At 40.1% G+C, this 11,647-nt stretch overlaps 1 protein-coding gene across 2 annotated transcripts; it reads right to left on the minus strand.

Moving 5' to 3' along the window:
* Positions 1-582: 582 nt before the first annotated feature.
* LOC110041508 (uncharacterized) lies at positions 583-11,476 on the minus strand. 2 transcript variants are annotated; one of them, XM_020746808.2, is made up of 4 exons: positions 11,163-11,476; positions 6,271-6,466; positions 3,949-4,058; positions 583-3,435 (listed from the first exon to the last, which is right to left on the minus strand). In XM_020746808.2, exons 1-4 carry the CDS (start codon positions 11,178-11,180, stop codon positions 3,157-3,159), a joined length of 603 nt encoding a protein of 200 aa, XP_020602467.1. In that variant the 5' UTR covers positions 11,181-11,476; the 3' UTR covers positions 583-3,156. The 2 variants fall into 2 exon arrangements, with proteins under 2 accessions (XP_020602467.1, XP_020602460.1); XM_020746801.2 differs by lacking the exon at positions 11,163-11,476 and adding an exon at positions 8,602-8,847.
* Positions 11,477-11,647: the final 171 nt, after the last annotated feature.

An 11,647-nucleotide genomic window follows, 5' to 3' on the forward strand; every position in this document is an offset into this window, starting at 1 on the left:
GTCTACGACGTCTTAAAGACTCTTTGCCCTCGTCCTGTGCCAGTGGGGATGCCTGCCTTTACTTTATACCAGCTGTTCACGAAAGGAATTCAGTCGATAGATACTGATGCAGCGAACATTGAACCTGCTCGCTTTTTCTGTAACATGGGGTCGAGAAGGATGGATACAACAAACTTCAGGACATGATTTCATCGCTAGATGACTGTTCGTGTTCCCTCAGCGTTGAAAGAAACAAAACTCAAATGTAAGGCTACGGCTCGCTGACCTTAACAACATGTTATGGCTAACCGCAAGCTGCCTTTGCTTAGGCCTAAATCACGATTTTTAAAGCATTTTTAAACTGGCGCATAGGCCTAATTCGATGTTTTTAAAAGCAGTTTAAGCTTACGCTCAATTTAAAAATACTGTAAATGCGCCAAAAAAAAGAGGTGATATTTCGCATTTGTTTTTCCGATGATTTAGTCCAGCAGCAAGTCAGAATGTCTCTATGCTTTGCTTTGTCGGAAATTATGCCATTTCTGAGAACTCGAACGCCATGCATGCTTTCCGGGAACCCAGTTTCTACATCCATTGAAACCTACCTTTTTCCGTTGACAAAAGTTTTATTGGCGAAAAAAGAATCGATGAAAAATTAATTTTCACGCACACTTCTTAGCATTTACTAATACGGTTACTACCTTACACTACTTACGATACATTACTATACACTTAATTACTGGTCCCATGGAAACATTTAGTTTTGTTTTCCCGTAAATATCGATCGATGTTTCCCGGAGACGAATAGTGGTCCCTTGGGAAACATTTAGTTTTGTTTACCCGGCTGATCTCGATGTTCGGCCCTCGACTTCGTCCCGGGAAACATCGATACTGTCGGGAAAACAAAACTTACTGTTTCCCAATGGACCAGTAATTTTAGTGTTTTTGTTATATGTTTGTTTGGTTTACCAGCGGATCAGTCTAACTGTAAAATGTAAAATGAACGAAAACAAAGATGTTGTTGTTGTTATATAGCTGGAGTTTAGTGTAAAGTAATAAGTCAAGAAGAAGTGAAAGAAATCTCTGCTTAGTTGGAGAGCAATTTGGTAATTTTTGCCCATCCGGGTGACATTGCCACGTGACCATAAATCAAACAACGCTCAAGGGCGTGCGTTAGATTCAGCTTAACTCCAGCTATATAAGAAAGCTACTTACACTACTTACAATACAATACAGCTACTTACACTACTTACAATACAATACAGCCACTTACACTACTTACAATACAATACAGCTACTTATACTTCCTGCTATATTAATATAGCACTCACACTACTTACAATTACACCAATACAGTTAATTTCACTACTATTAATACAATACGATTACTCACAATACGCTACTTACAAATTAAACAGTTAGTTACCTTACTTTAAATTACTTGTTTGCTTACTTTCTTACTCTCTTACAGTGTAGAACGTTCGCGCCCACATACAGATTTTTGTTAAAATCTCGCCATGAATTAAGGTAAAGATCAACTTTGGACAAAACAAATGGGGGTCGCCGTGCTCGTTTTTGAGGTAAGGTGCATTAAATTCTATTAGGTAAACTTAAGCTTTTCCAACTGATGTCGTTCTTTGAGGTAAAGCAGGCCTTAAAAAGAATACATACTACTAGTCTTGCCTGCCCACAGGAAATGAAGTGATCTATGAAAAGAAAAGAGTGGATCACCGACCACTTAAGAGAGTAAACTGCGGATGAAGTTAACGGAACCTGTACCAAGCACTAAGCTTTCTTATATTTCTTCCTTCGCGCGAGCGCTTGATGTATGACGTGGCGTGATGTTACGACCTGAATTAAAGAGCATGCATGCACTGCCTCTCAGAGCGGTTTTCATCTCAGGCCCCATCCACCCGTATCCAGATACTTTTGAATCCGCAACTTTTTCTTTCCGGATTCAAAAATTTTCCCGTCCACAAGTAGCAAAAATACCCGGATTCGCTGCCGAATTCGCCAGATGCGTGTGGACGGAAGCCGTATCCGGAAAGAAAAAGTTGCGGATTCAAAAATATCCGGCTACGTGTGGGCGGGGCCTGAGTGTCGAAAAGTAATTGGTTTTGCACTTTCCACGAAACACGATTGGCTTAAAAACTTGCGCCATTTTTTCATCCAATCAGAAGTGAAACCAAAACCAATGGTGAAGCGTGCGCACACGTTTTCCCGCGCTTTGTGTCAGCTTCATGTAATTACTTCGAGTTTGACTGGTTCGCTGTACTGTCTATGTCCTTTGTAATTGGCTAGAGTGATAACTTTGGTTTTGGTTTTACGACACTCAATTGAAAACCGCTCTAAAAAGCGCAGTTACAGTACCAATAAAAGTCCAACCTCCGAAACGATCAAGAATTGCCCTCATATGACCTTACCAAAAAAAGAAGTGTTCAAATGTTGTCATTTACAGTGGTCAATGCGATTAGCTACACCTCGCTAGTTCACAAGCATGCTACTTAAACTGAATGAAACAAATATATCAACTGAACATAACAGGCTTAAAAATCGCTGGCGGGAGGCACACCAGTTGGCTACTTACAGGCATGACCGATTAGTTGAACTAGGGTCTACCTAGTAACAAGTTCAACTTAGTGGTCAGAGCGGGACTTGGACTCGCAACCTCCGGATTTCAAGTCCAGCGCATTAACCACTCGGCCACTCCTTACCGTCACCATTCAAACAAATTGTTACAAGGAATTGAAAGAATGCTGCGTCACCGATGATGTTTATAACTGCGCACGTCACGCGATTCACTGTTGCGCCGTTTTTAATAGAGAAATTGTCCCAGGGGTAGGGGGGGGGGGTGGTGGAAACTCCCATATAAAAAGGTCGGGGAAGCTCGTCGTCTCGTTTAGAAGGATAAATCAAGGATTCTGGTCTCACTAAGGGTATTTATCACGAAACGCCACTACTTTTAGCTCTCAAAGTATCTTAAGGGCGCACTAGAAAAAATAATAATTAAAACGGTCTTTTTTTCCGTTTTGAGGCTCGATTTCCGGCGGTCTTTCCCTGCCTGAACAGTGGCTGGCGATCGAACCCGTTCCGTTTTAAGTGGCACCTTTTAGGGCCTTCAAGGAGTTAAATAAAGCTCGAACCGCGCGCGCCCAGATTGTTCTCCTGTAGGGGTTTAATTCAAATTTTCCGACGAGCATCTCCGACCTTTTGATATGGTATTCCTCTTCCCGGGGAATCTGTAATGCTGATCCAGGCTTGCGAGTCTTTCCAGTTCTTCCACTTGTCCAAACTCACTTTCCCGGATCTGCTGGTTTTGACTACCGCGCGAGGCCTGGACTGAAACACCAGTATTTCATAAAATTCTTCAATGACATTTGAGTTGTCGCTGTATTGTAGTGTGACCTTTCTCTTCTCCAACTTGCAGTTATCCTCAACCACATCCGCCCTTGATGAATTCTGTGAATAAACGATAAGATTCTGAGAACATTCACACAAATCAGGTTATGCCCACGCTCTGGTCTCCATTATTTTTAATGAGCTATTTTTAGGAAGTGAAGTGCGAAATAAAGGCGGCGACTTTTGAGAGCTTTGGAAATAAAGAAAGACGGTAAATGTTTAAATACTTCAAAGACGCGTGAATGAAACATAGACCCTTTGCATAAATGACCCCCAAACTTGAATAACAATACTTTATACACCTTAGCGTCGTACTGATGTTTCCAGACAAAGGATTTTTCGCATGAATGTGAGGTTTAGGATGTATAAGTTTGTTAATCAAATTTAGACGCCATTTATGCGAAGAGTCTATGAAGCAATTTTTTTCAAACTCATTAATAGTTCATCAGGTTTAAACAAAAGAAAATGACAATCTTGACCATTATATCAAGAGACTAAACTAAATTCATCTTTTTGTTTGTTTTTCCACTTTAAGAATAATGTTAAATATTTGAAAGCATTCCAGAAGTTTACCTTAATCACTAACTTTCCATCATCCGCACACAGGATGTAGTTTGGAATTCCAGCCGAGTGTAAAGTGAATTCCACGTTAGAGACTGTACGTTTCTTCCTCCAGATAAATTCTGTACGGAAAAACATACAGAGGCGTTAAAACCGTACGCAAATTTTCCCATTGAGGGGGAACACAGTTGGGATTCAAACCTGTGAAAATGATGGGGGCTCCTTGAAATTTGAAAAGGACAACTCTAAAGGGTAACGGAATCCATTTTTCGGGCGTGGCTAGAAGTTCATCTTTCGCCCGTTTATCAATGCGGAATTTTTAATTTTATGCTCTGGTTAAGAACATGAAGAAAAAGCATGTCATTTCGCGCCAAAGAATACTTAAGGAATGAGAGCTACTTGGAGGAGCGAGGTGAAATGCTATATTACTTACAAAAAATTTCGAAAGTTAAAATTGCCGACGTCTTATTCCGGACGTTTAATTCTCGGACACTTATCTCATTTCAGACAAATTTCGGATAAAAATTTCGGACAAAAATTTTGGACACTTTGCTGAAACATGCAGCCGGACGTGTCACAAAATCCCCGGTTTAGACTGCCTGCGATGCAAGCTACTGAAATATAGCTAAAGTAAATTTACGCCTGCAAAACACTAATTAGACTGAAACAACATTAATGAAAATGAAGGTTTTACTGCACCCTCAAGGTTTTACAAATACACCGACGAGAAAATAACACAAATTCTATCAAGCCGTTGCGTACGTCACGTTATGCAGTGTTCCAAATAGGGCTCGCTCTATTAAGCCCAGCATAAAGGTATCTAAGCTAGAGATTTGGAGCTACCTCAAAGTTTTATACGTAATATATCAAACACGAAAGACCGTGTTTGACCACATTTCCAAACACCGAGAAGAGAGTTGAAAATACGACGCGCAGCAGAGTATTTTTGACGAACTTCGAGGTGTTTGGAAATGTGGTCAAGCACTGTCTTAGAGTGTTTCATATATCTTCTCAATCGAAACTAAAACTAAGGAGAAAACGGAGAAATAAAATCGTAAAAATCTATGCTGATTAAGATCAGATTTCCAAACACTGTCACGGTCATGACTTCCTTTGTTTAAACGTAATGAATTATTAATGAGTTTGAGAATGTACTGTAAATATTTCTTAAATTTTCGGACTCTAAGAATTCCGGACGGTTTTATTTTCGGACACTTTTTTTTGTCCGACATTAAAATAGTCTTAATTGTTTTTTCTTATAATGCATTATTGTTATCAGATTACAACAGAAACGAAGTTGTTATCCTTGCTATAGGAAAATCTTTGTTTGTTTACAATATTTGCCTTATTAACTTAGGGTGATTCCTTACATTTGCATTGCGCATCCTTACTGCGATTAATTGTCCTAAGGAATTTGAGCCCGATGAATTGAATAATTTTGGGTGACGCGGGTTTAACCCATTGACTCCTGGAGCTTTTTGCCAAAAACGCATTTTTAGGACATTTTGGAGATTTTCAGGCTGGATATGGGCCAAGTAGCTCCAATCTACTCAAAAAGGCATTTGCAACATGACAGCATGCCTTTCTTTCCACTAGCATAACGTTTTACGGCATTTCCGCACAGGCATGCGCAGAAATCAAAATTTTGAAAAAGTGACCTACGTCTTCAGGCTTTTCGATTTTTTTTTTTTTTCACCTTTCCTTTTTCCCCTTTTCTTTTCTTTTTGCTGCAGTGATTGACCTTCTACTGGGCTTGCTTCCAGTTTAAAACATTCTGAGAAAGCATCATCGAGACAGGGAATTTTTGCCATGGAGTAGCCACGTGTAGGGGCAGGAAATTTTGCTCTGAGTTTTTCACTCAACTTTTTGAGCATTTTTGTGCATATCTCAGGCTCCATTGGACCGATCACTCTGATCTGGGTATCATTGGAAAGATCTTTTCCTTCTGCAGAAGTTGAGCATAGATGATGCCAATTTTGGCCAAGGGTGATGACGTCAGAAGTGGAAGAAAGGCCAAGGCTCGTCACGGCCGGATACGGCCGGCACAGGAGTCAATGGGTTAAAACTCAAAAGTTTACATAGAATATATGAGCTCAGCGATTTTGCCATCCAGAAACTTTGCAGTTTTTGAAAGCCAATTTCTCCCTAAATATTACACCCAAGAGCCAAAAATTACACCAACTACTAACTTTCACAAGTTCTTTAATTGTTTGTTGTCAATTCGTGTCTAGCGTGATGGCTTCTCTGCGCAAAGTCGTATGTTAATGAGGAAAAATGAAAACAGCAAAGACTTCCTATAGCTACACGACAAAAGTCAGCTACCGCTATGCTTACTTGTACCCAGTTCACCCTGCCGTCCAGTGAATGACAGACTGAATCTGTTGTTCCCTTCCTCGGTCATCTGGAGAAATCGTCTGCCTCTGTTTTGGCGCGCAAAGGATTCCAAAGTAACGTCAACAGTGTTCTGTTTGCTTGATGCATTTAAATCGCACCAAGCGAAACAATGTAGGCCCACGGTGAAAAAAAGAAGCTGCCAAAGACAACAAAAGGAGAGTAGGAGAAGAGTATTAATCGTCAGTAACACCGAGAACAAGACCGAAGTTAAATTGAGTTATCAGCCGACGCTGGAGGCTGTTAGCTGTTAGCTGCTACCTGACGGATCTGTGAACACGTGATTTTCTGTGGCGGAGGTGCCATTTTATTCGCCAGCGAAGGAATTTAGTCGACTCGTCACCAAATCCCTCGCGGCTTCGCCACTCGCGTTCATGGCTTCTCCACCAAAACAAAAGCAACTGCGCGCTATGACATCCCCGGCTCCAGTTACGCAGGGGGAGGCTGCAAATTTTAGATCTTCGCCAAGATCCCAAGATCCCATTTTAAGCTTTCCCATGTCAAGTTTTCATTCTTCGCTACCCTGGTTATAATCTTTTCTCCATGTTCATGGAAAGACCAAAAAACCGGGTCGTTATCATTCTAGGGACATTTCAGTGACACGCTTTTATCAGTTCCCAATGGCAGCACCCGTGCCTTCAGCATATTTGTTACCTGTAGGTCTTATAAAAACTGCGGGCTCAGGTTCAGTTTTGAGGTCCCTCTTGTTATATCCCTGAGGCGGTCAGATGTTTCCATGGTAACTACATAAATCAGTGTTGACCTGTGTGTTGTAATGTTTGGATCTATGGGGGCTCCCCTAGTTGACCCTGATAATTTATGCGAGCCACCCCAGTAGACGCTCGGCCAAGTGCCATTCGGCAGAAACTTGTCTTTATGTGACTGGACTAGTTCAAGTTTATCGTTGAGTTTATTGTAGTTCGTTGCTGTAGCTTACAACACTGTGCAAATGTTCAAGACATTTTCACGATTCTCGATCGTCGTGAGGCTGTTAAAGCCAAAAGTGAAATGAGTACATCCTAACAACAGCTCAACGCATTACCTTACCTTCCGGAAATGTTCCACTTGACTGAACCTGAAAGTCCACTCTTATTTACTGCTCAACCGGAATTTCCGGATTTGTTTTGTAAATGGAAAACAACATCTGCCAAAATAACCAAAAAAGGAACTCCTACGATATGTTACAAACGTTGCTGAATTTGAGTGAACTTTCTGGATATTTCGATGCTTAGATATTTTCGGATATTTTGTGGTAGAGATATTCTAGAAAAATCGGAAGGACTTGTATCAGCTTCCCGGAATCATCAGAAAGCCGAATTATTTAACGGTATGGAAGGGAATTTTCAAGTTGCTAAGGAAGTGTGGATGTCCGAAACTAAACCATTATTTCCTACGAAAGATTGCACTGTCGAACTCATTCCCTTAGAAAACGCCAGTTAGTTGATAATAACTCGGTTTTCTTGTGAACTCCTTAGTCAACGATCACGGTCTAAGAAACTCCGTCCCGGAAGTCATTCGGATTAGCGATTCCGCCGTTCGTGAACAGTATGCATTTAATTTCAGATTGAATAATATGCGAATGTAAGCACCGCTACCACGGCCGAGCTAGACTAAAATTCTAACCGAGGTAATATCACAAAAAAATTGTTACCTTAATATTATTTGTTTATCTTTCAATGCATAACCTGTGACGGAAACTTGGAAAAAATTCCAAATTTTTACCGAGTGAAGTGCAAGTGCATCGGTTCACTTGTTACTAGCTGTGGCCCAAATGACTGCAAAATAATCTTGCATGCAAGGCATTTCAACTGGAGTGTTAGAATCTGCATTTCAATCACAGAACAAGAAATTATGTCTGCATTTACAGGCCTTCATTTCGGTCGTGAACTCATTGAAGCGTTGCAGAAGTTAAACGTTTAGCTGGGCTGAGAATGGAGCAACGAATTCTAAATCACCTCTATCCGCGCAAATTTTAGATATGGGAGACCTAGTAAAGGTGTGCATCTTGAAGTATCTTGAGCGTTTCAATAATAAAAACGTTGCTCATGAACAGTGAGTTGCACGCACGCAGTGAGTAAAGACCAAATGGGTTAAACCGCTGTCAAATGCAACTCTCCGTGCTAACTGCGGTGGAATAGTCTTCCAGAGTAGTTCACACAGGCAGAGCAGTCGAATGTACCTACACCTGATTGCGGTACGGAAAACTTTTGTCAAAAATTGTCCTCCATTCGTCACATGCATGGTCAATCTATTCATCAATCTGAACCAACTCACCGCAAGCCCGAAGGTATCCATATTTTAAAGACTTCGTCGATTCTGAAAAACGATGGCAGGCATCAACCAAGTTACTTGCCACTGGAGTGAAATGTACTTTGTTGATCAAGTGAGAAACGGTGGCTCAGCAACGGCCATGAGGGAAAACCCTCTTACTTCTGAACAAAACGATTCGCCAACTCGTCAAACTTGAAAATGCCTTTCATCTGACAGGTCGCTGAAGTTAAGTTTGACGTCACAAGCCATACACAATTAACATGTCTTTTATTCATCTTAGTTCTCCGCGTGGAATGAAAACAGTGATGAAAGGAAAACGGAAATTAATTCAGTAACTTTTTGTAGCTTGATTCAAACAGCCGTGCGATCGGAGGAGAGTGCTAAAGACAGTTGAAGAGATCAGCTATGTACTGCTTGCTTTAACAACGTTTGTCTTGAGCTGTGATTTGATTATACCCTCATTGGCTCAGTGTTTAAAAATGTAACTGTGATTATTTGTAGACACTACAAACTAATCACCAAACAAATACTGTTTTCCGCACAATCCCATCTCGTGGGAGGTAGGCTTCTTCCGTATAAGGCTCTAAATCCAGAAGATCGATTTGTTCAGACGTCTTACTGTAAATTCAAAACAAAGTCTAGGTGCATGTGTCACGAGACACACAATGAGCTGTTTTTTTTCCGGAAACTGGAAATTTCCTTGTGGAATATACATGAAAACAAGTAGGACCTCGCAAGAAATTATAAAAAGGAGATGTAACGGAACTGGAAAAAGCGGAGTTATCAAATTGATAGAGGAAATGTAGGGAGTCAGTTTATTCTAATAAAGGAGCAATTATGAAAATTTCGTTCGGCGTGAATTAGTAATATTTGTTTATGCCCGAGTTGAATGGCAGCTTGCTAGTAAAACCATGCGATACTTTTATTAGGTGAATCTCGATAAAATTAAGCTCCCGCTGTGTCCGGTTAGATTTCTGTAGAAGTACATACTCCTCCAAATTGTTGTACGTCGTAATAAATACCGAAAACAAAGGCTTAAAATGTTGAAATGACCTTGTCAACGTTATGCATCGGGAGAACCCATACAGACTTATTTGCTGTCTAAGAAGCACAATACATTCAGATAATAAAGCCCGCAAATCTTGTTCCATATATTTTTAGTCAAAGTGGCAACAAAACCTCACGGAAATGAAGAAAAGCTCTATTTTCATCATTTCGATTGTCTAGTAGAAATTTGTGCATCTTTATAAAATTCATTCAAACACGCCTAATTTTTGACTTTTATGCATTGACCATCGAGGTAGGTTTGTTGGTTGTTTCCGGCTGTTCTCGCGAAAAATTATTCTGAGCAAAAACAATGGACTCCACCAATTCAATTGTTTTACAGATCATTGCACACTATCAGTACAAGCCCTTATCAGGTCATAACCATGAAATAACACTACAGTTGATAATTAATTTTTGAAACATTAGAACCAGCTAACATATATGGAGCTAAGGAGTCACATATCTAAATAAATATATGGATAAAAACTGGCGTGTGTCTTTATTTGTGCTACGCCTCAAGCAATGTTCATCTGTTAAAATTGCTCAGCAGTCTGCAGCAGTCGTAAACGGAGCGTTTAACACTTCATTTCCGACTGATGAAGGGTTTTTTTTCCCGAAACGCCTGTAAAAGTACCGTTAAGCACTTTTTGTAAACTCATAAACGAAAGCAATTTTATTCAATTCAAGGTGCTACACAGCAACAACTTGTTTTTATTTCTAAATGTAATATTCATCTGTTATTGCTTTTATTACTAACCTTTTGGCAGCTGACTGTGTCGGCAATGCCCGATTTTGCGGTATTTTTGTGAAAATAGCTTTGCCACTTTTACCTCAGTTAAAAAGTTATTAATGTCTGTCGGCGAAACAAACGGTGACGCCTTCTGGTTTTTCTGGCTCACGCGACTTATGTTAAAAGCCGCGGTGCTTTTTACCAAATACCTTTCTTTCTCTTTTAGCTCAGCAAGCTGAACTGCAGCGGCAGAAGAGTGCGGCGCAATTCAAAACTGCGGGCTTGGTTTTTGAAATTTGTAATTTCTTGTCGTCAAAAGGTTTAATATATGAGCTTAGATCTGACTTTCATTTATATATCAGAAGAAAGTTTCAACCACACGAAAAATAATATTCAGTTGAAGAAGTTTAAGCAGAGAGAAGCCATAATGCATTTAATAAGTAAAACAAGAGTCATATTGATTCCAGGATAGTAGACAGCGCTCCAAACAGCTGCTCTCAAAGGTCTTGTTGATCTCAAGCCACTTATCCGCTCTCACTTGCCCCATTTAGTCTCGTCAATTTATTGAATTTTGACCACGGCATGAACGTGGTCGAAAATTTTCATTTACGGTTTGACGGTGAGAGTACGTCGAGACTCAAGAGTGAAATTCCTTTAACCGCAGGTTGAGGCAAGTTTGAGGAAAATTATCCTCAAGCTCTCATATCTCAGTTTTTGTCGATCCTTGTTCTCGTTTTATCAGCAGTTATATTTACTGAAATTAACTTGAAAATATAACAACCCTTACCATGTGATACACCGCCATTGTTCTTGTTTTGAGCAGCTTCAATTCCAATTTTAGGATCGGAATACGTCAAAGCAGGGAAGTCCCGAAAAATCGTCGATGCTGAAAGCTTTGGTCAAACTTTGCTCTCTTCAGTAGCGCGTCTACCACTGAGTTAAATCTTCAAAAAAAGCTAGATTTAACCCCTAGAAGCGTTTTGTTGATCTTGTTTTCAGGTTCTTATCAACAAAGAAAACTTTTCTCACTATTTGGACATGTTACACGCTCGTTGCAAATTAAACAGTGTATGACATCAGATTTCCCCCTTCCAAGCGTCTTATGGAGACTGCTGCATTCAGTTATTAATACATTATTTAACATTTCGGCATCTGATATCGACAACGTTTGTGAATCACTACAATCTCGGATCAAACTGATTTCAGCTAATCAAAGTCAAGGAAAATGAGTAATATGACTATATATCTTCTTTCCATGCAAATTGGTTTGAG

Source organism: Orbicella faveolata, unplaced genomic scaffold, assembly GCF_042242905.1.
Source record: "Orbicella faveolata isolate gen_17 unplaced genomic scaffold, um_ofav_v1 contig_13, whole genome shotgun sequence".
NCBI lineage: Eukaryota > Metazoa > Cnidaria > Anthozoa > Scleractinia > Merulinidae > Orbicella > Orbicella faveolata.

Coding starts and splice junctions, on each gene's coding strand:
- LOC110041508 (XM_020746801.2), bottom strand. CDS start 8,622: ATGGATACCTTCGGGCTTGCG. Junction 4,059..6,270: donor GCAGGGTGAACTGGGTACAA/GTAAGCATAGCG, acceptor TTTTCCGTACAG/AATTTATCTGGAGGAAGAAA. Junction 3,436..3,948: donor ATGGAAAGTTAGTGATTAAG/GTAAACTTCTGG, acceptor GTTTATTCACAG/AATTCATCAAGGGCGGATGT.